At 27.9% G+C, this 25,957-nt stretch overlaps 1 protein-coding gene across 1 annotated transcript; it reads right to left on the reverse strand.

Moving 5' to 3' along the window:
- Positions 1–608: 608 nt before the first annotated feature.
- Positions 609–25,760, reverse strand: LOC100199380 (ADP-ribosylation factor-like protein 6-interacting protein 4). Its single transcript, XM_065807527.1, has 4 exons — positions 25,430–25,760; positions 11,257–11,340; positions 1,099–1,168; positions 609–751 (listed from the first exon to the last, which is right to left on the reverse strand). The coding sequence occupies exons 1-4, from the start codon at positions 25,738–25,740 to the stop codon at positions 701–703; spliced, it is 516 nt and encodes a 171-aa protein (XP_065663599.1). The 5' UTR covers positions 25,741–25,760; the 3' UTR covers positions 609–700.
- Between the last annotated feature and the right edge of the window lie 197 nt (positions 25,761–25,957).

A 25,957-nucleotide genomic window follows, 5' to 3' on the forward strand; every position in this document is an offset into this window, starting at 1 on the left:
CAAATATTCATTTTGAAAAATAAGCATTAAACACCCCCTATGTTCCAAATAAGCAACAAAAACTTCCTATTTTAGAAAATTGTTTAAATTAAAAACATTAGAAACAAGTTTTACAAACAAAAAGTTTTTTTATGTTTGTATAACCATTGCTTTACAAACATTTAAAAATGTTTATTCATTACTTCAAACCTGTTATTATTATACCTGTATATCATTACTTATTTTTACTGTATATCATTACTTATTTTTACATAATTATTTCTGAATGATGCACAATTAATGCATTACACAAAAATGCTAGTTTAAGGTTGTAAGGTTTCAAACTAAGTAACATGAGATTATATGTACCAGTTTAAGGTTGTAAGGTTTCAAACTAAGTAACATGAGATTATATGTACCAGTTATAAGTACCAGTTTAAGGTTGTAAGGTTTCAAACTAAGTGAGATTATATGTACCAGTCAAGGTTGTAAGGTTTCAAACTAAGTAACATGAGATTATATAATTCACCAGTTATATAATTCACAACAATACTTAAAAAAGTAATAGTTTATATTATTGTGTACAATGAAAAATAAAATTGAGATATCAACAAAAATAATAAACATGATTAATATAATATTCATGTAATAATTATTATGTGCAAATATGTATGAATATATACATCTGACTTCTCCTAATATTTAAATATTTTTGGAAAATTTAAATTCCAATAGATGCAGCAAATGATTTTCCATCCATTTGAGTTGACATCTAAATAATAAAGTATTCTTTAAACATAAAAACTATTTGTGGATCTGTTTTCATTTTAAAACTGCAACTTTTTGTTAATAAAAATAACATAAACAATATATTACCTACATTATTTTGAATTCTAAAATAATATTTACAATATATCATCTAAATTATTTTGGTTGTTGAACTATCTTGTAATTCTAAGATTAATGTTGATTTAATGTTAGGGATGATAACTAACATGCAACTTACTTGATATTGATGATGATAACTGACTAATATACAACTGTCTTAATGTTGGTGATGATAAATTTAATTATAATAAGTAACTTCACTATAAAATTTTTTATAAACAAATTTTATACCTTATTGATCTGTTTGTGACGTGAATAAGTGACAATCTCTTCTATTACCTCACCATCGCCTTTTATTAACCTGATTTAAAGAATCAACTATAATAAAAACTGAATTAAAAAATTAACTTTAGTCAACTTAAATAACAAAAAATTTACTGAAACAAAAGAAAAAAAAGTTACTAAAACAAAAGAAAAAAAAGTTACTAAAACAAAAGAAAAAAAAGTTACTGAAACAAAAGAAAAAAAAGTTACTGAAACAAATTCGCTCTGCTTATACGACTGCTTATTTGTTTGATATTTTATAAAAACAATATTTTTATAAAAATTTTATTTGTTATATATTTAATATCATACATATTTATATACTTTATAAAAGTTTGAAAAAGCGTATTAGTTAGGGATGTATTCCGTTCCAGCCAGAATTTGTAACTTTTAAATTATTCCAGTTCCAGCTGCAAATACAATTTTTCAGGTCGGAATGTCAGAATTTATTTTTTTAACTATTTTTTATTATTAAATAAAAAAAAAGAGTGAAAAATTTTTTTATTAAATAAAATCAAATAAAAAAATCATTGTCCTACAGGGCAATGAAGAACTATAGGTAAACCTAGGTAAAAAATATAAACTTCTAAACAAACACAATGTAATTTTATTTGCAATAATCAATTAGGCAAGGATTTCTGGAAATTTTGGAACATTATGGTAGAAAAAGTGTTGCTCTCCGGGTTTTTTCAACAAACTAACTCCTTTTTCATCAAAAATGTTACCTTTGAGAAATGTTACCTTTGAGAATAGTTTCATTTAAACTTTAAATAGTTAAAATACCTATTACAGTATTTCAATTTTAAATGGAAAAATAGAAAATAATTTTGAGTATAAACATGTACGTTAAAACTTTTAATATATCAAATTATAAAAACAAATAAAAACCACATATTATATTTAAATGAAATCAAATTAATGAAATAAGTTATATATATATTATAGGTTATAAATCTAAATATTAATACGCTAATGAATAGCGCGCATAGTTACACCTAATGTTTGTGTTGTTAATGACGGTTATGTATTCTGTAAAATACACCATTTCTTAGTTTTTAAGTAGTTTCTAGACTTTTGAATGCAAGGTTATATATTCCATGCAGTCTTTCGAGTAAGGTCGGCAAGCAAATTAGAGCTGATATATTATTATTTTCGAAAAGAATTGATGTTGTTCATTGTTTAAAATAGAATATTTAAATAATCGTTTGTTTGTTGTTGGTTGTTTTTATTTTTCTAATTTTTATAGCCTGTTTTCATTTTTTAGAAGAAGTTTATAACTAAAATTTCTTTTTTAGTAAACTGTTTCGGTTTTGTTGTTAGTCTTTTTAGAACATTTTAAACAAGTATTGTTTTATTTTCTGGAGCAGTTAAGAGGAGCTGATGGCTTTTTTAGTAAGTTCAATTCATTTTCTTATTTATAGATTAAGATTATTTTTTGTAGAAAGAATAATGAGTATAAAATTTTATTTATGTGTTTAATATGAAAAGTTAAATAGAATAAGATTGTTGTTTGTGGTCATGTAAGTTTATATACATAAGTTTGCGTTTATTTCAATCTATTTTATATTGCCCTATATCTATATGTATATTTTATATTCTTAGGAAAAATAATGAATAGAAAAATAAAAAAAAATTCTTCTGGAATTTGTCAAAAGAATGTTGTGTTATGCTTCATTTTAAGGTATCTGAATATGTATTTATTTGAAATTTATAATTTTGCTCTTTAATGGTTTCATCTTTTTCATTACAATGTTGAAAATTGTAGTCTGCATTCTTTGTTACATTAAAAAAAATTAATGCTAATAAATGTCGTTTTATAGCTGTTAAAGGTTTGCTTATATGTTTAAAAGTTAAAAAGTTTTTGATAAATATGTGCATGAGGTGATATATATAGTTGTTTTATAATTGTGTTTATATAAATGTGTTTTTATAATAGTATGAAATGCATTTTATCCAGGGATGCGAAGTCCCAAAAGGACTCCGGCTTTTTGTCTCTACTTTTTCCAAGTCTGTAGTGTCCAGAAGCTCTAAACATGTTTGTTGACTTATTATCTGCTATAATAAAAAAATTCATGAGATTTAATGACTTGAAACTTATTGTTTTTAAGCCAGGAGTCCTTGCCGCCATAATACCTAAGAATTCTGGGCTAAAAAAACGATTGTTCCTCTAACCTAAAAGTCTTAATTTTTTTCCTATTAGTAGTCCATAAACTTATTTATATTTTTAGTGCTCCTGTATACCAAAAACTAGGATAAAGTAATCTTTTTGTGACTTTCTAATCCGGAGTCGTTTTTGGTACTCTGCATCCCTGATTTTATACAATGTGTACATGATTGTTAAATGAGGTGTTTTTATATGTTATATAACATTTAAAAAAACATTGTGTTTTATAGTTAGTATAACTATAACACACAATATATTTGAGATATAGATCTAGAGCAAGATTTGTCAACCTTACCAGTCAAGTGGTGTTACTGCTTTAGGTCTAAGTGTAGTCTAGTCTTCAATATAACTATTCTGAAAATACATAACATCTTTAATAATTTTTTGTGTAATGTTGTTACCTTTGGCTTATCTTTATGTTAGTGTCTGTTGTTAAAAATGATTAATAGGTAGTTTCATTACTAAAACTCGCTACTTTTGTTTCTTAATATAAATACATTAATATAATTTCTTCAAGCAGAAACATAAATTAGTGACTTTTATCTGAAATAGCACAGTGAATATTATTATTATTAGTGCGCATAGGTATACATTTTGTTCGATATTAGTTACAATTCTGTATTCTGTATAATACACTATTTCTTAGTTTTTAAGTAGTTTCCAGACTTTTCTTAACCAAGTGTTTTCTTAAAGAAGTCATGACCTTTAAGAAAACACTTGGTTATGAAAATGTTTAAGTTGACATTAGGTAGATAATGCTTAGTAGCTTAAATTGATAGGTAATATAAAATCTTTTTAAAATTTTATTAAGTAATTAGTTTATTGTAATCTTTTTTTAAATTGTACTTTTAAATGTGTTATAGATGTTAATATTGAAAATATAATTTACTATAATTCTTATAGTTATTATATGTTTGTTTTTCTATATTTAATATACTATTAATCATTTTCATACATTTTTATTTAAGTTTAATTGCTTATAATTTATTAAGATTTAGATTATTAGAAAATTCATGTTTACAGAGTTGTTATTAATCATGATTGAGTTGTTGTACCAAGGAAATTGTAGAGGTTTATTTATAAAATGTACTATATATGTTATAAAGAAAATTTTGGATTTCATATGTTTTCACTAATAAATAGTTCAATATATATATATATATATATATATATATATATATATATATATATATATATATATATATATATATATATATATATATATATACATATATATCCTTGGAGTTGCAGCAGCGTCATATTTTGTGTGTTGGGAGGTGGGGAGGGATTTACAAACCCGCATTAATAACCTGTTTTGTACATAACATATTTATAAGTTTTATTATGCATTTTGTTCAATGTTTTCTCCCAACACATGAACTATGACGCTGTCCGCGACTCCAAGGATATATGTATGTATATATATGTATGTATGTATATGTATATATATATATATATATATTTTATTAGAAACACTTAACTGTTTCTAATAAAAAAGGATATTTGTTTATTTTCTAAATTTTTTTTATTAGAAACAAAATAAATTTTAACTTTTTTTTATAAGTCTTTGCTAATATGGTTGCAGGTTTTTCTTAACTTTAATTAAATAAACTTAAAAAAAAGTAATACAGGTGTATTACTTTTGATGATGGCAAATTAATTTTATTTTGCATTTATTTGGTTTCTTTATTTTATAATTTTTCGAATAAGATTTTTTTAGTTATTTATTAAGTTTTTTTATTTTATTGTTAACTTTAGAGTAGTAAAACAAAGAAATAATTAGTGTTGCTTTGATAAATATGTTTAATGATAATGATGACATTGAAATGGATGATAGGCTAGATGAAGTTATGTATTTACAAGACGATGTAACTATAAGGCATGTTGAAAATAACTGTAGACGAAATGAAAGAAATAGACTTAGACGAGATGAAATTAATCATTTACAAAGTGAAAGAAATAGGCTAAATCGAGTTGAAGTTAATCTTCGCCAAAATGTAAGAAGATCTGTTCGACAAGGACGAATCTATTCTATAGCAAGAAGTAATGCTATTCCAGATTATAATTATTTAGGAGAAATGAATCAAATTTGTCAGCACTGTGGTGCTAAGAAATTTCCAGATGAAACACATTTTCTATGTTGCCATAATGGTAAGGTAGCTTTACCTCCACTTTCACCATTTAAGTTTTACAGGATTTATTTACAGGGAATTATCTAGATTGTAATGCTAATGTTAATTTTTTAAAACATATTCGAAATTATAATGCCTGTTTTTCTTTCACTTCTTTTAAAGCAACTGTAGTTCAACCAATAAATCATGGGCCTCCATGTTTTAAAATATGTGGCCAGATTTATCATCGTGTAGGTAATCTTAGGCCAGATCAAGATATTCCACCAATATATTTTCAACTATATATATATGATCCACTTGCAGCAGTAAATTTTAGAATGCAACAACGTGGTAATGATCTTTGTTTACGTGATTTAATGTTTCAATTGCAAACTATAATTACTGAACAAAGTCCATTTGCTCTTGCATTTAAAAATATGGCTGAAGTAGAAGATGAAGAAATTTGTCAAGCGGCTATAGAAGGTCGCCAAGCTTTTGTTGTAAAAATATTTTTACTTGAAGGGGGTGATAGGCGTCGCTATAATCTACCTTCACACGATGAAGTTGTATTTGTTGGCGAAGATGGTGCTACCCCAACTTCCAGAGAAGTTGTTATTTACCCAAGAGGTCATCCTTTAAAAATTGTATCAAGTATGTCAGCCAACTTAGATCCTATGATTTATCCTCTCTTTTTCCCGAGAGGTGATGCTGGTTGGCATAATCAGTTAGTGCATAACCCTGAGCGTGCCACACTGGTTAGAAATCATGTTACATTATCTCAGTTCTACAATTATAGACTTTCTGTTCTGCAATTTTTCTGTTCATTATTTTATGACAAGAAACTATTTCAGCAATATGTTGTAGATGCATTTGTAAAAATTGAAAGCCAGTGTCTTGCTTTTATCAGAAATAGTCAAAACAAACTGAGAAGCGAGCAGTATGATGCCTTACATGAACATGTTAACAACATTGCAAACGAACGTAATGTTAGACCAGGGCAGGTAGTTATTTTGCCATCATCTTATGTAGGAAGTCCTAGAGCTTTAAAAAAAAATTTTGAAGATGCTATGGCAATTATTAAAAAAGTATGATATACCTGATTTGGTCACTTGAGATATTTAAACTCAAGTTAAATAACCTCCTCAATGATATATTCAAACATGGTGTATTAGGCAAAGTTGTAACGCATGTTCAGGTTATTGAGTTTCAAAAGCGTGGTTTGCCACATGCCCACATTTTACTTCATTTAGCCAATGATGATAAACTTGAAACAGCACAGGATATCAATAATTTAATATGTGCAGAAATTCCAGATCCGGTTGTTAATCGTGAACTTTATGATATTAATAAAACTTGCATGATTCACGGCCAATGTGGGATACTGAATCCTAATTCTCCCTGCATAAAAGATGGAGTGTGCAGCAAAAATTATCCTAAAGAATTTAATGCCAACACTGTAGCCATTCACAATGGTTATCCACAATATAGACATCGTGATGATGGGTTGGTTATCAATATTAAAGGCAACAATGTAGATAATCATTGGGTGGTACCTTACAATCCTTGGTTATCTAAGAAATATCAAGCCCACATTAATGTTTAAGCTTGCATGTCTGTAAAAGCTGTTAAATATTTGTACAAATACATATACAAAGGGCATGATTGTGCAAATGTTTTGATAAATGAACAGGTTAATCACAATGAAGTAAATACTTTTTTAGATTGTCGTTATGTTAGTGCACCTGAGGCACTGTGGCAAATATTTGAGTATCCTATAAGTCATATGTCACACACTATTATCCGTATTAAGGTTCATCTTCCTGTCAATCAGATTGTGTATTTTAGAGAAGGAGAAGAACAAGTGGCTTTAGATCGTGCTGCCCAACGCGATACACACCTTACGGCACGGTTTAAATTAAATTCTGAAAATGAAGGAGCGCATCGCTATTCATATGTAGACATTCCATATCACTTTGTATTTGATGATAAACATTGTAAATGGAAGGATAGACAAATAGGTGGAAATAAGGTGATAGTAAGAATGTATAAAGTTAGTCCAACAGGAGAATTATTTTTTCTTAGATTGTTACTTTTGCAGGCAAAAGGAGCAACATCTTGGGCGGATTTGCGTACTGTTAATGGAATAGTTCTTGAAACCTTTCGTGAAGCATGTGTTTTAAAAGGTTTGTTGCAAGATGACACTGAATGGCAGAATACTCTTTCTGAGGCAGTTTTAACGCGAATGCCTAAGCAAATTAGACAGCTGTTTTCAGTTATTTTAACCTTTTGTGAACCTGACGACCCTTTGCATCTTTGGAATACATACAAAGCTTTTATGATGGAGGATTTCATTCATCGCCAAGTTCCATTTATATTAGCTTAACAAGCTACTCTTTGTCAAATCGAAAAGATTATTAATCAAAGTGGTAAAACACTATCTGATTATAATTTGCCTGTTTTTGATGAATTCATAAATTTTAATCTAGAAAATTTAAATGATAATGTTCAGCAATCAATTGACGAAGCTAATAGAATGAGACCGCTTCTTAATGTCAATCAATTAAATGTAAGTAATGCTGTCCTTGCTGCATTGAACAAGCAACCAAGTGTAGAAAATCAACATTCCAGATTGTTTTTTATGGATGGACCAGCTGGTAGTGGAAAAACGTTTACGTATAATTATTTGGTTGCTGAAACCATAAGTAGGGGTTTTAAATCTGCTACAGCTGCATGGACTGGCATAGCAACAACTCTTTTTACAAATGGATTTACATTGCATGGTTTATTCAAACTTCCTGTCCCAATATTGGATAACACCACATGTAATGTAACCCCTAACTCTATACATGGACATTTTTTAAAACAAGTTAGTTTGTTTTTGCTTGATGAAACATCCATGATACCTAAACATGCCTTAAATGCAATTGATAGGTTGTTAAAAGATGTTTGCAACAACAACTTTCTGTTTGGAGGAAAAGTCATTCTTTTTGGTGGTGACTTCAGGCAAATACTGCCTGTTGTAAAAAGAGGACAACCAGCTGAATTTGTAGAATTGTGTATAAAATGTTCCTTACAGTGGCAATGGGTGCAGAAATTTACATTAACTGAAAATATGAGAGTACATGATGGGGAAAGAGAATTTTCCCAATGGCTATTAAAACTTGGTAGTGGAACAATGCCTGTCAAAGAGGAGGATCCTTTTAAAGGATGCATTGAAATACAAAACCAGTGCATTATTAGAGAAAACGAATCGATTGTTGAAAAGGTTTTTGGAGATGCTGATCAAAATGATTATTCTAAATGCGTGATTTTAACACCAACTAATGTTAATTCATTATCAATCAATGAAGAAGTTCTTGAATGTCTGCCGGGTGAGGTCAAAATTTATTTGTGCTGATCAAATTGATACTGATGACCTTAATGAAAGAAATAACTTTCCTGTTGAGTTTTTGAACAGCTTAACTCCTTTAGGTATGCCACCTCATTGTTTAAAATTGAAAATTGGTTGTGTAATTATGCTACTTAGGAATTTAGATCTCAAAGCTGGGCTTTGCAATGGTACTCGAATGAAAGTTAGTGCTCTTGAAAATAATTATATTGATGCAGAGGTTTTGACAGATGTTTCTGGTGGTAAACAGGTTTTTGTTCCTCGAATTCAGATGGGCTCCATCAGATTCTAATTTACCTTTGGTTCTGAAACGTCGTCAGTTTCCTGTCAGATTGGCTTATTCAATGACAATTAATAAAAGTCAAGGTCAAACATTTGATAGAGTTGGGGTATATCTCAAAAAACCGTGTTTCTCTCATGGTCAATTATATGTTGCATGTTCTAGAACTGTACTTATAGCAGAGGTGTGACTTGGCAGTATTTAGTGCCAGGCGGTGTTACTGCTTTAGAGCTAGGTTGTGTTGTCTAGCCTTTTTTTAATTATTCTGGAGACACATAATATCTGTTAATATTTAGCGTAATGTGTATAAGAGAGTATGCAACCTTGATCTTTAAATCTAGGGCGTTTTAATGTCCTAAATTTGAAGTAATTGAATAACTAATATTGAATATAAAAGCAAATATATTTTTATGTATTTATATGTTTAGTAAAAAGATAAATATAGTTAACTTAAAAGTGGTTTTCTAATTTTGTCTTTCATATTTTAATTTGGTTTGTTATTTTCGCTGGATTTTAGGATCAAGGGTGTGGTGTAAATATTCTATTTTAATGTTTTATTGTTGCGATGTTTTGTGTTGATAGACTGCTTGGCTTACCTTCACGTTGGTGTCTATTGTTAAAAATGAATAATTGGTAGTTTCATTATTGGAACTTACTGCTTTTATTTATTTACTAAAAGCCAAGACAACATTTTGCTAAAAATGCAATTTGTATCTTAATTTGATTTTTATTTTTTTTTAGTATTGTTAATCCTTTTGTACTTGGAAACAAATTTTATAGTTACATTTTCAATAAATGTTTATATTAACTGCCATGTCAACATAGGTTACTATAAATAGGTAAATCGATTTTGAGTTTTTATGTGGTTTTCTTTTTTTATTTTTATTTATTTTTTTGTAATTATGGTATCATAATTCCATTTTTTTTTCTTTAAGATTTACGATTGACTCATTTATAAGATTTATAAATAAAAAACCTGATTTCCTTTTATTGTAAATTTTTTGTCAGTTAAAATTATATAAATATATGCAATTAGTTCAATTTTTTTTTAATTTCTCTTATTTATGCCTAATAATTTGTTGTACGTAACTTAAGGGATGTTTTTAAAGAGGGGTCGCAGCTAAAAACAAACTAAAAACCTTTAAATACATGGAGAATATTGTAGTTTTGTGCATTTGTCAAATACAAAGTTACTTAAATTTTATAACGGGTTTAACTAATTAATTAGCTTAGTTTGCATTTGCAACACTTTTGAGGAAAGAAAAAATTCTTACATATGTTAAATTCTTATATATATTAAAAAGAAAAAATTCTTAAAAATGTAAATCATTGTTTTACATTTTATTATTTTGGTAAAAAGTCTTCATCAAAAACTTGATTACTCTTAATAAAAATAACTTTATTCTCCTGGCCAACATTAAGGCAAAAACGAGGAAGGGAGGTCCTTTATTAGTGTCAAAATATATGAGAAAATATACTTCAAATATACTGTCAATATACTGTCCTTTATTAGTGTCAAAGTATACTTCATATTAATCTTATTAATTAAAGTTCATGATATCAAAAATATTATAAGAATTTAGCTTTACTTTTTCGTCAATTTAAAGCATGATGAAGTGTTATTATTTTGTGTCAGTAACTAAAAACGTATTGTGTTGAACTTAGTAATGTCTAGGAAAATGGTTCTGCCATACACTGATATGACCTATGTCAGTTTTAAATTACACAAATAACGTTAAATAATTGGTAAATTAATTGATTTTAATTTTGCAGATGGCTTAATTTTTTAATTTGAAGGCGTTTTACTTACATGGTATTAGTTAAGGTTTCGCAACTTTAAATTGTGGAAAACAGCCACTATAAATTAAGTAATAGACCGACCGTAACCCGTATTACGGGTTGCTTTCTGCTAGTATATATTATATAGCCATGATGCTTAGGTGCAGGTTTCCACTTTAATCTTGAAGGTAAAAAAAAGGATAAATATAATACTTCTGGATGGAATTTTATTGACAAGTCCGGCAAATCCAGTTCCAGCAGGATTTTAAAATTTCCATTCCGGTACACTCCTAATATTAATATACATTAATTATCCTGGTACTTCCATAATTTTATCAATAAAGAATATATCAATAAAAACATAACTATGAAAGAACATAACACTTATAAGTTTCAACTTTACCTATGTCTTCCTGTTGCTGCGTCGTACACTCGTCTAACAACAGACTGTTGTTTGTCAAACTCTTCTTTTGTCATTGGAGCCATACTAATTAGAATTAAAAAAAAATTTTATGATATTTTTTGTCTTATTTCTTAGCTATATAGTTTTATCATCCGAATTATAAAAAAATTTTTAAAACAATTATGTTTATTTAAACTATTATGATGTTTATTTAAACAATTATGTTATTTATTAAAACAATTAAGATGTATATTAAAACAATTATGATGTTTATTTAAACAATTATGTTGTTTATTAAAACAATTAAGATGTATATTAAAACAATTATGATGTTTATTTAAACAGTTTGGATAAAAGTTGTGATCCACAGTAATCTTGATAAATATTTTTGCTTGAGTGCTTTTCAGCTACTCCAAGTTACTCCAACAAACTTTTTTTCAGCTACTCCAAGTTACTTTAATTAAGTTATTTTCCGCAATTGTTTACTAGTTTTGCTTATCTTTATAACATATGGTTTTTTCAGAAAAAGAAGAAAGAAAAGAAGAAGAATAAAAGAAAAGATTGCTACCTAATCCAAAACCCTCAGTTGATGTAGCAGCATTCCTTTGTGGCAGCAGGCTATAAGATAGTTGACGAATGTACTGAAGTCCCCTTAAGAGCTATTTTAGCTTGACATCACACATGTTATCTAAACAAACACACATACACTCACATATATATATATATATATATATATATATATTATATATATATATATATATATATATATATATATATACAGTATTGGACAAAACATTTGCAACCATTATCAAACAATGCTAAAAAATGTTCCTAATTTTACATGTCTTAAAAACGAAACGAACTAAACTACCACAGCAAACAGTTCAGGAGTCTGGAGTCATAGCATGCCATGACATAAGCAATCATCTGATAGGTGACAGCACACAGGCAGAATTTCGTTAACAAGTGCTATTTTGCAGCGGACGAAACAAGTGCAACTTTTTTGGTTTCTTTCATTTTCTTAAGTCTGATCCGTGTCAACGTCACGGAAGTTTTTTAATAATTAAAGGTAGTATCCAGAAGTTTCCAGAGCATAAAGAAGCTTCCAGAAGTTTCCAGAAGAAGCATCTGGAAGCATCCAGTAGCATCCAGAAATATCCAGAAACATTCAGAAGCATCTAGAAATATCCAGAAACATTCAGAAGCATCCAGACGCATCCAGAAGCGACGAAAAGAAGCATCTAGAATCTTCCAGAACAGGTTCACACAGGTTCATTTTACTATATAAGAGACATGTAAATCGACATGTAATTCAGTCAGTATATGGAAGTCAATCAGTCAGTATTATCAAGACAGTTTATCGAAGTGAGTTTTATCAAAGTGTTTTATCGAAGAACATCAATACAAGAAGTGAAATACAACAAGTGATTCATTACATCAAGTGTAGTCCACATCCAACCAAGATGTTGTGTTCCACAGAGCATAATTGTATCATCTCAAGGTAAATGTAACACGGTAAGCCTTGAGAAGCATGATTATTTATTTTTATTATTTTTATGACTTCAAGTGCAAAAATGGTTCCCGACAGTCTTGGATTGGAACTAAGAAAGAAAATTATTGGCGATTACGTAAGTGGAATGTCACAAAAAAGTATTTGTGATAAATATCGCGTGAAAAAATGGATCGTATCAAGACTATGTTCCAAATATCGTTCTACGGGGAAGTTGGCAGCAGATAACAAAGGTGGAAGACCGTGTTCCACCACTTCAAGAGAGCATTCTATGATCATCAGATCCGTCAAGAAGGATCCCTGGATATCATCAGTCGAGATACAAAAGCAATTAGAGCTGCCTGTATTGGACCGAACAATCAGACGACGTGTTGGAGCCAGATTGTTTTCTCGACGCCCTGCAAAGAAACCGCTGATTTCACTTAAAAACTAGAAGAAAAGACTCCTGTTTGCTACATCTCATATTGACTGGAATGTGCAGAAATGGTGAACTGCCTTGTTCAGTGATGAATTGAAGTTCAACATCATTGGGAGCGATGGCATTTGCCGTGTACGTTGACCGGCCAGAAAACACCTCGATTTACGTTACTGCCATAAGACCGTGAAGTAAGGTGGAGGCAATGTAATGGTCTGGGGGTGATTTTCTGCTATTGGTCTAGGTCCAATACATCGAAACAATGGAATAATGGACCGTTTCATGTATAAAAATATCCTGAAAGATGTTATGTTACTTCAAGCTGAATGGAATATGCCAATAAAATGGGTTTTTCAGCAAGACAACGATCCGAAACACACTGCAAAAGTAGTCAAGCAGTGGTTTCAAGAAAACCATCTATTGGTGATGGATTGGCCACCTCAATCTCTGGATCTTAACCCTATCGAGAACCTGTGGGAGATCGTCAACTGCAGAATTAATTGTTAAGGTGTTCGTAATAAGGATCAACTGTTTGAACAAATCCAAAAGGCCTGGGCAGCGATTCCACAAAGTTTCATTGATCACCTGATCGAATCTATGCCTCGAAGATGCCAGGCTGTGATCGACAACAAAGGATTCGCCACAAAATATTAATACCGAAATACAGCTTGGTCAACATTTTGTCGAGTTGCACTTGTTTTGACCAGAAGGAAATCAACTTTTTTAATACTTTATTTATTAATTTTTTTTAATAATTTATTACTTTCCGTGAACAAATAATGAACTTTGTGATGAATAAAACTTGAAGAACTTTGTCTCTAAACAGTTCCATAGATATTTCTCTAAATTGAAAAAATGCATCACTTTTATATAAAGAAACTAAAGTAGCATTATTTGGTTGCGCTCATTTTGTCCAATACTGGATATATATATATATATATATATATATATATATATATATATATATATATATATATATATATATATATAGATCTATAGTTTGTTGGCTTTGGGAAGAGCGGAAGGAAAAAAGTGATTCTTACGCCAACATATACGTCACTTTTAATTACTTTTAACTTTCGTCCAACATTTCCGTGTTGGACGAAAGTAAAAACCATTAATTTAATTACAAATTAATCGTTTTTTAAAAAAACCACAAAAACGCAAATTTAATTGACCGGAATGTTTTTAAAAACATTCTGAATGTTTTTAAAACATTTTGAATGTTTTTAACAATATAAACAATGTTTTTATTTTATTTTTTTTAATAAAATGTTTTTATTTTTATTTTTTTTAATAAAATGTTTTTATTTTTATTTTTTTTACTGTAAATCATGCGCGGAGTGTTGCTACATCGACTATCTTATAGCCTGACTCGCAAGGGAGTGCTGCTACATCGACTGACAAATAGCCTGACCCGCAAGGGAGTGCTGCTACATCGACTGACAAATAGCCTGACCCGCAAGGGAGTGCTGCTACATCGACTGAGGGTTTGGTTGGGGCAGGCAATCTATCATTATTAAAAAAAAAAAATTCCGGTCTTGCTTTTTAATTTTTACTTTTTGTCAACAAAATAAGAAAAAAACATTCGGACAACATCAAAGGGTTCGATATATATAAATATATATATATATATATATATATATATATATATATATATATATATATATATATATATATATATATATATATATATATATATATATATATATATATATATATATATATATAATATATATGTAAATATATATATATATGTAAATATATATATATATGTAAATATATATATGTAAATATATATACATATATATATATATATATATATATATATATATATATATATATATATATATATATATATATATATATATATATATTCTTATCACAAAAAAATACATGTTATTGTCTGCCAGTGGACATTTTCATTTTTCGAAGTAAACTTGAAAACTATGTTGGATAGAGAAAAAGTAAAAAATGAATTTTTTACTTTTAAAACAACTTTTTACTTTTAAAAGTAAAAAATGAACTTGTTTATAATTGATCTGAAAATTTTATTAGATTTATGGTCGCTTTCTTGAACCTTAGCAAAGGATCTGAAGTAATAAAACTTAATAATTACTTTAATAAGGATTTATTATTGTCTTAGTGAAAAAAAAAACCCGCCATTGCAATTATATCTGACATTAAACAATGTCAAATTAACGTGTACAACTTTTGTTTTAATATCACAAGGAGTATTTTTTTTCTTTTTTTTTAACATCTTCGCTTCCAACAACCACTAACTAGAGTTGGAAGTTACTGGAAGAGAAATGATGAGACTTGTGGAGCAAGATAACGATTGACAGACAACTTAAAAGATTGCAAACTATATAAATCAGGAAAGCAGGATGAAGGAAGCGAACTCCAAAAATCTGATGTTTGAGGAAAAAAACTAGAGGAATAGGAATTTTTGGAGCATTTAAGAACAGTCACAGAAAAAGGATGAGACTTAATTGAATGACGAGTAATACGAGAATGAATTTTAGATAGCATAAGAGACTGCTCTATAGAGCAGTGCCCATTATAGTATTTGTAGAAAAGAGAAAGCAACATTACGATATTGTGATAATGGTTGGAGGTTGGCTGCAAGAGCAGGTCCAACTATGCTTACAATGCGTTTTTGCACCTTGTCTAAAAGAGAAAGAGCATCATTAGAAGATCCGCCCCAGATATGTCAACAGTATTCCATACAAGGCCGAATTTAAGACAAGAATAAATGGTGCTATCATCAGCAAACAATGCCACCTTAGATGTGAGAAGATCTGGAAGATCATTAATGTGAATTAAAAAGAGTATAGGGCCAAGGATAGAACCTTGAAAAACTCCTGAAGTTACAGAATAAGAAGAAGAGTGCTGTCCATCGAGGACAACTTTTATACTACGATTGGAAAAGAAGGATTCAATAATCTTAAAGATGTTTCCAGATACACCATAAGAAGAAAGCTTAAGGAGAAGACCAGCATGCCAAAGTTTATCAAAAGCTTTAACAATGTCAAGAGCGATGGCCTTAACTTCTCCACCTTTATCTAATGCACGATAAAATCTATCAGTTATTACTGTTAGCAAATCAGCTGTAGAACGAGAAGATAGAAATCCATATTGATGGTCAGAAAGTTATTAGATTCAAGATGAGAAATTAAGTGTTTGTTAATTAAAGATTCAAAAACCTTGTCTATGACAGGACGAAGACTAATGGGACAGTAGTTAGATGAAACAGATCGCTCTCCAGAATTTTTGAAAATAGAGATAACAGATGCCACTTTCCAGCAGGCTGGAAAACAAGATTCTGATAAGCACTTGTTGAATAGTTTTGAAAGTATAGACGATAGCTCCGGAGAACACTTCTGCAAGACTATAATAGGTATGTTGTCTGTACTACAGGCTGCAGAAGTGTCTAAGGAAATCACTTTAGATACAGAAGCTGGAGTGATACGAATGCCAAGTAATGGATCAACCTGTTTGACGGCTATATCAGGTAGAATGCAACTAGTGGAATCAAGAGATGATATTGATGAAAAGTTCTTAGCAAACAATTCAGCTTTGTCTTTAGGCGAGGTGACAAAGTCTGAACCATACAAGAGAGGTGGAATTACAGATTTGCCCTTATTATTGGTACTATTAAGGATTCTCCAGAAGTCACGAGAGCCTAATTGTTGTGATGAAATACGAGATTTCATGACCTGAGAATAGCGGGCTTTGGCGTTAGACAAAACCTTTTTACAATGGTTTCTAGCAGTAATAAACAGACATCTGTTTTCTGGAGAATTGTTTTGCTGATAGATATGGTAGTAATGGCTTCGATTGGCAATTGCAGCAGCACTGTGAGGAAAAATATGGAGAAGAGCGAGGCTTGACCTGGAGAGTTGATATATGGTAGATGTTGATATATATGTATCCTATATATCAACATCTACCAAGATGTTGATATATAGGATACATATATAAAATTTAGATTTGATAAAATTTAATTTGAAATTATTATTTTTTAGGCTATATATTTAATTTAAAATTATTATTATTTAAATTGTTTTTTTTTTATTGTTGCAACTATTGTTTTTACATACTAAAATTAGAATAATATAAAATAAATTGCATAATATATTTTTTATATAGAGATGTACCGGGATGCATGCTTATGTAATAGCTATGTTGCAGGCCACAGACTATGTAGTAGCTATGCAACCCTTGGAATTAGGGTGGGCATTCGGCAATGCTGACCTAACTGCCGACCTGAAAGTGTTTGAGGTTGGCAAAAAATTGCCGACTCTTTTCTATGTTTTATGGTAAGACCTTCGTATCAAATAAATTTTGCCGACCTGATGCCGACCTCAAAAAGATTGAGGTCAGCAAATTATTGCCGACCTCATTTTTCCTAATTCGGAGGGTTGAGCTATGAGTGGACTATGTAGTGACTATATAACAGGATATGTTGCAACATATTTTATAATAGCTTTTTAGTAGGCGGATAGCTCGCAGGTTATAAAGTACCTACATATTGGGCTACTTAAAAGCTATGCAGCATACCATACGGGGGTATACCCTCATAACCGTCCAGTGGCTTGGGACAACTTGTTTTCTCCAAGGGTGACTGAAATTTAAAAAAAATGCTTGTCAGGAACCCGGCAGGACGACCAGACAGTATGTTACTTACAAAAGTGTGTTTATTAATAAAACCATATTTTGGTCTATGAAGATTTTATTCCTTGTGATTATTTAAAAGAAAACATTAAAAAGCATTTAAAGTAGTACTTTGTTTAATAATAAGTACACTACAGTGCATTATATAATTTTACTAAACTTAATAAAAAGAAGCTGATACGAGATTTAATATTTTCAAGTGCGACTGTACTGTTTTTTTAAATGCTGTTGTTGCATTTTGAAGCACGTTTCTACTCAATTTAAAATGAGTTTTAAAAATACATTTTCTTTTAATTCCAAATGCTAATGTACTATATTTTAAACTTTATAGTCGTATTTTGAATCACTTGAATGGGCAGTTGAAAAAGAATATCGACAAAAACGACGACCTTTAAAAGTTGTATTTATAAATATCTCTTTGTAACAAAAGTTACTTAACAATAAATTTTAACAAGTTATAACATTTCACTTTTTTTTATTAATTTTTTTTTTAGTTATTTTAGGTGCTCCCAGAAGTCCTTACAGTCTTATCACAGAGCACCGCGGATGAGCATTTAATTGAAAGGTCACACCTCCTTCCGTACCAATGTTGCTTATTGGGCTGGCATTGAATCTCAGACCTCTGGGTTCTTAGCCAGAACTCTAACTACTGCAGCACAGCTGTTCAAATTGAATCAATTTACTTTCAATTAAACCCTTTCTTATTAGACATAGTTTAATAGTAAGACATTAAAATTTTTTTCTTCAGTATTTTTACTTAAGAAAAAATACCAAAAAAAACTATTATACCAGACTTCTGATTATCATAGCCGATGACTCAAATGAGAAATAAGAAAACTATTTCAGTCGCCCGCAGGGCGACAGTGAAAAAACCAAAGGGTACACCCCTGCCATATAGTAGCTATATAGCAGTTATGTAGTTATGTCCTAAAAAGAAAGAATAATGATAAAGGCTAAAGCTTCGACTAACTTTTCCCCTATATCCTACAAATATAAATATGTATATACAATATTTATATAATATATATATATATATATATATATATATATATATATATATATATATATATATATATATATATATATATATATATATATATATAGGGTTGAAGTGTGCTTTGGGTCAATGTCCTGCTAAAACATCCTTCCTTGAGGCATTTTGTCTTTAACATGTGGTAGCATAACATTCTTAAGTATACAAAAATATGTACAAAGTACATATTTTTGTCCATTTTGCCATCAATCAAATGGATAGGACCGATACAATCTCTATTCAAGTTAGCCCAGTTCATAACGTTTCGACCTCTGTGCTTTACTGTTGGTAACTGGTATTTAGGATTGTTTTTATGGCCTTAGCAAATCTTAAGCGTGCTTTTCAATTCTTTATATAAATAAAAAGTTTCTTTGTAGGACGTCTTCTAAATAGATTTCCAGACCTCAAAAGACGTTTGATTGTGTCAACACTACATTTTACATTATAAAGCTCTTTAATTTCAGCATTTACCAAGACAGCATTTTGCGTGGAATATTTTTCAGGGCTCGAGGATGGATATTTAAGCATGACATTGACCCAAAGCACACTTCAACCCTTGTGAAAAACTTTTTCAAAGCCAAAGAAATTCGATTAATCGAATAGCCTTAGCAAAGTCCTGACCTTAATTCTATTGAATGTCTATGTAAGATCATTGATTGATAAATTTCAGGTCAAAAACCAACAAGTAAACGTGATTTATTGAATACTCTGAAACAAGAATGGGGAAAAATCAAAATTATTGTGATTATGAAGCTGGTGGACTCAATGCCTTTTCACTCTCAAGCAGTAATTAATCCTAAGGGTTTCCTGATGAAGTACTAAAACAATTTACTTTAAAATAAAGCATTTTCAATTTTAAAAATGTATAAAAAAAAAATCTAATTCAAGTTTTTTTTTTCTGTCCGGATACTTTTGCACGCGCATATTTTAATTAAATGAACTTTTAAGATTAGATTGCTTAGATTTAGTAAAAACTCAATTGTTTTTAGATTTGTAATCAATTTTTTGACATTTCAGTGAAAATTTGAAAGAAATTGGACTTTTCATTCAAAAGTTATCTCAAGTTATGCTCTTGTCCGGTTACTTTTGCACTGTATATATACATACCTATATATGGGCAGAAAATGAATAAGTGATCAAATTTTATTCTCTTTTTTGTCAACTTTTAGCAAATGAATCTTGAAAGTTTATTTAAAATATACCTTTAGTATTAAAATTAATTTTTTTAAGTCATTTTTATGCTTCCGAAAGTTACGGTTTTTCTCATTGTTGCATGATAAAAAAAGTTTCATTGTAAAATGTTATTTTAACCAAGAATTTATTTGCATAATCGAAATTTATTTAGCATGAAAATGGAGCTAACATGTTGAAATTGTTGTTGGTCAGATTTTATAATTTATAAAATATATATAAAAAGTTGTTTTCTTAAAATATATATACTTTATAAAGTATTAAATCTGACCAACAACAATTTGAACATGTTAGCTCCATTTTTACTTTTTTTCAAGAAAGAACTTCTGCAATTTTCATGTAATGTAAGTTAACAAAAACATGATAAAGTTTTGTTTTTTTCTAAAATTTAGTTAAAAAAGTTTTTTAACAATATATGCGAAAGTATATAAAATGTAACGTTTTTACATTTAAAGCTTTGAATAACGATGCTTAGTTAAGGCACATTTTTATTTTAAATTTGTGTAACTTAAGTTAAAAGTTCTGACACTTTTTTGTTAACAAAATGAATTACGTCATTAAGTAATTCTTATTTCGTCAAGTTGGTTTGACAAGGCTCTAACTGATCTTTTTATATTAGGAGAATTTAGAAAAAAAAACCTTTATTTTTTTTCTAATATTAATTAAAATTATTTATATTATTGTTTTTTATTTGTTTATGTTTTCTAATATAAAAAAAATTAGTTAGAACCTTATTTATTTTTTGTTTTAGTAAAACAAATTGTTTGTAAATGCAATTAAGGGGGGTCATCCATAAAGCATATCACCCCATATTTACCGATTCTTAATCCCTTCCTTCCTGTTACAAATGGTCGCATATACCTGAACTTAAACTTTAAACTCTTCTACTTAAACTGTGATAGCAGTTTTTACGTCAAAAATATTTTATTAGATTTAAATACCTAGCAGCATTTTAAAAATTCAACCTAATGAAAATAATGCATTAACATAAAAAGTGTAAAAAGTAAAAACTTCAACAAACCAAAGATTTTCTTATTTAAATGACTCAAATAAGTATTAATAAAGTTGTAATACTAAAATAACTTCTTAAGTTGTTCTTGGTCTTGCATAGAAACTGTTTTGGATTTAATAACTATCATAAATGTCATTAATTCATGAAATGAAATGTCATGAACTCAGGAAGTTACCATTTTCTTTGTTAATTATTTTTAATGAATGAGTTCAATACTTTTACAATTCTTTCGTTACATAACTCAACTCTTAATAATAGATATAAAAAACCCATGATAATAATTGCTTGGTAATGTAAGTGATGTAACGTAAGTTGAATATATAGTACCAAAAAAACCAGTTTATTTTCCTTAGCCGGTCACCTCTGGTAAATTTTTATATATTTTTTAAATTGACATGGAATTCTCACCATCTTGTGAAAGTTTCTATTACAAACTGCTTTACTGATTTGCAGAAATCTGACCTAAAAGTTGAAGCAATTTTTTTACCTTGTTTTCCGTGTAATGTAAGTGAAGTGGTATTTTCAATAATAAATTTGTCCTCTTTGGGTCAGATCAATTAAAACTTTTTAGTTTATTTTATTCTTTAGACCAACAGCTTTCATACAAAATAGCAAAAAGTTTAATTTATAGTTTAAGTAGGAAAATATTTGATAAAGTTGTTGGGCGTGTAACGTAAGTTAAAAATGGATTTGCATATATATATATATATATATATATATATATATAAATATATATATATATATATATATATATATATATATATATATATATATATATATATATATATATGTATATATATATATATATATATATATATATATATATATATATATATGCATATATATATATATGCATATATATATATATGCATATATATATATATGCATATATATATATAATATATATATATATATATATATATATATATATGTATGTATATATATATATATATATATATATATATATATATATATATATATATATATATATATATATATATATATAACGAGAACAAGAGAAACTGTATTCAGGCCTGGCATTAAATTTAAGTAGGAAAATATTTGATAAAGTTGTTGGGCGTGTAACGTAAGTTAAAAATGGATTTGCATATATATATATATATATATATATATATATATATATATATATATATATATATATATATATATATTATATGTATATATATATATATATATATATATATATATATATATATATATATATATATGTATATATATATATATGAATATATATATATATATTTATATGTATACATATTTATATAAATATATATATACATATATATAAGTATATATATATATATATAAATATATGTATGTATATATATATATGTATGTATATATATATATATATACATATATATATATATATATATATATATATATATATATATATATATATATATATATATATATATATTTATATATATATATATAGATCTATAGTTTGTTGGCTTTGGGAAGAGCGGAAGGAAAAAAGTGATTCTTACGCCAACATATACGTCACTTTTAATTACTTTTAACTTTCGTCCAACATTTCCGTGTTGGACGAAAGTAAAAACCATTAATTTAATTACAAATTAATCGTTTTTTAAATAAACCACAAAAACGCAAATTTAATTGACCGGAATGTTTTTAAAAACATTCTGAATGTTTTTAAAACATTTTGAATGTTTTTAACAATATAAACAATGTTTTTGTTTTTATTTTTTTTAATAAAATGTTTTTATTTTTATTTTTTTTAATAAAATGTTTTTATTTTTATTTTTTTTACTGTAAATCATGCGCGGAGTGTTGCTACATCGACTATCTTATAGCCTGACTCGCAAGGGAGTGCTGCTACATCGACTGACAAATAGCCTGACTCGCAAGGGAGTGCTGCTACATCGACTGACAAATAGCCTGACTCGCAAGGGAGTGCTGCTACATCGACTGACAAATAGCCTGACCCGCAAGGGAGTGCTGCTACATCGACTGAGGGTTTGGTTGGGTTCTATATATATATATATATATATATATATATATATATATATATATATATATATATATATATATATATATATATATATATATATATATATATATATATATATATATATATATATATATATATATATATATATATATATATATATATATATATATATATATATATATATATATATATATATATATATATATATATATATATATATATATATATAACGAGAACAAGAGAAACTGTATTTAGGCCTGGCATTAAGTTTAAGTAGGAAAATATTTGATAAAGTTGTTGGCGTGTAACGTAAGTTAAAAATGGATTTGCATATATATATATATATATATATATATATATATATATACATATATATATATATATATATATATATATATGTTTATATATATATATATATATGTATATATATATATATGTATATATATATATATATATATATATGTATATATATATATATATATATATATATATATATATATATATATATATATATATATATATATATATATATATATATATATAACGAGAACAAGAGAAACTGTATTCAGGCCTGGCATTAATAAACAAATAGAAGATTTAGTCAAGTTGAGTGAGACATCTGGAAAACTAAGAAATAGAGACAAGAGAAAAAATGATATGGAGTGAAGCACAAAATCATTTATTTCAAATTGTAGGAACTGAATTATGTCACTGTAATAATCAAGATTTTGTATCATTGGTCAAATAAATAAGTTGTTATTAGGAAATTGAAAAACTATACAATATCCAATCACTGATATATAAAGAAACTAAAATTGATGATTTCTAGACTTAATATACCACAAGTAATATTTAGTGACAACATGATAGAATTATCATCCTTTGAATTCCAAAGAGTGAGAAATAAAGCATATAACTAGAATCCATCAGTATCAAGAATCAAGTGGAATGGCTGAGAAACAAATGAAAACAGCAAAGAACTAACCAATAATTAATATATATAATATTAATAAATATAATAGCAAAAAGTTGGAATCTGTAAAGAACTCTACTAGAAGTAAAAAACATTCACATTTGACAGTTGACAGTTACACAGCTTTTCTTATAAGTGGAAGAATGGGCACAAGACATATTTTAAATGTCTAAAAAATGTAATAATTTGTTTTAACATGTTTTCAAGTCTAAAACACACCTTGTGCCAATTCCAAAGGTTTAAATCCACACTTTCACTACTTCAAGTAAATCCGAATGATTAAAAATCCTAAATAAAATTAAGAACAATAAAAAAAAAATTCAAAGTTCACAAAGTTTTACAACACACAAAAACATAGGAATATATAAATGATGGAGAATAAAGAGTTGGAATACATGATGGAAATAAAAGACAAACAGGAAAAGTTGTTAGAAATAAACAACTACAAAGCTTTAATGTAAAAACTTTAGGCAAAAATGTCATCAGAAAAAAAGACTAGGAACTCTATGTCAGACAATGACAGTGATAAAAATGAATCAAAAGACACAAGTAAATGAAATCTGTCACCAAATTGAATAAAAAAAAAGCAATACTCAGAATAAAAACTGATAATGAACCATCAAACGGTAATATAATTATCACAAGAAAAGGAAAAATTTTAAGAAAATTTAACCACTATACCAATTACACAATGAATTTCTGAAAGAAGGAAAGTGTAATGATTGCTACATAAAATCTTTAGACATTATTAAAAATGTGTACATTTCCCTCTCGAAAATATTAAATGCAGGTTGCACAATAATCCTTATGTATATTAATTCCACATGAAGGAACTCACATATTAAAGTACTTCTGAGATATAGCACTAAATATCAGAACATGAATTAAGCATCCCTCGGAATTAGGAAAAATGAGGTTGGCAATAATTTGCTGACCTTAATCTTTTAGAGGTCAACATCTGGTCGGCAAAAATTATTTGATACAAAGGTTTTACCATAAAACATAAAAACAAGGTGGACAATTTTTTGCCGACCTCAAACACTTTCAGGTCGGCAGTTAGATCAGCATTGCCAAATGCCGACCCTAATTCTGAGGGTTGATTAAGACAGATGAGAAAACAACAAATAGTTCAAGACAATATTGATTATTTATTTATATAATATATAATGAATCTTGTAAATAAAAGTTTTGTAAAAAATCGTTTTTCTCTTTGAAAAATAAACAATAAGAACATTGCAGCAAGAAATCTCAAAAACATTAATAAAGAAAACTTTAAACCTGAATTCTTATTAGTCATTTTTATTAGGTTTTATAATTAGTTGTTATATATTTCATATTATTAAAGAATTAAAAGAATGGAAACTACCTTTTACTTTTGGAAGCTACATTTTCAGATTTTTCAGTAATATTTGAAGAATTGGGTAAAATTGCTTTTTTTCCTATATTTACAGAATCAGATGAAATCTGACTTTCTGCAATCATTTTCAATCTCTTTTTTTTATTCTTTTTATCTTTCTTTTTCTTTTTTTTTTCTTCCTTAGTTAAGGAATGTTTTCTTTTTTTCTTTCTGGATTTTTCTTTACCTTGTTCCTGATAACTATCTTTAACGCAATCACTGTCATTAATCTTTGATGATTTTGTTTCAGAAATGGGTTCCTTCTCCTCTACTTCATTCATTTTTCATATCACTTAAACAAACAAATGAAAATTTAAAAACCAAATTTATATATGCATATATATATATATATATATATATATATATATATATATATATATATATATATATATATATATATATATATATATATATTTATTTATTTATATATTTATATACACACACACAAGACTCTAACTGAATCTTTTTATATTAGGATAATTTAGAAAAAAAACCCTT

Source organism: Hydra vulgaris, chromosome 10 (assembly GCF_038396675.1).
Source record: "Hydra vulgaris chromosome 10, alternate assembly HydraT2T_AEP".
NCBI lineage: Eukaryota > Metazoa > Cnidaria > Hydrozoa > Anthoathecata > Hydridae > Hydra > Hydra vulgaris.

Excerpts from the sequence above, each read along its gene's own strand:
- LOC100199380 (XM_065807527.1), bottom strand. The coding sequence starts at position 25,740 with ATGAATGAAGTAGAGGAGAAGGAACCCATTTCTGAAACAAAATCATCA. Across the intron at positions 11,341-25,429 it reads GTAGCTTCCAAAAGTAAAAG|TATGGCTCCAATGACAAAAG; the intron begins GTAGTTTCCATT and ends AATTCTAATTAG. Across the intron at positions 752-1,098 it reads GTCACAAACAGATCAATAAG|ATGTCAACTCAAATGGATGG; the intron begins GTATAAAATTTG and ends TTTATTATTTAG.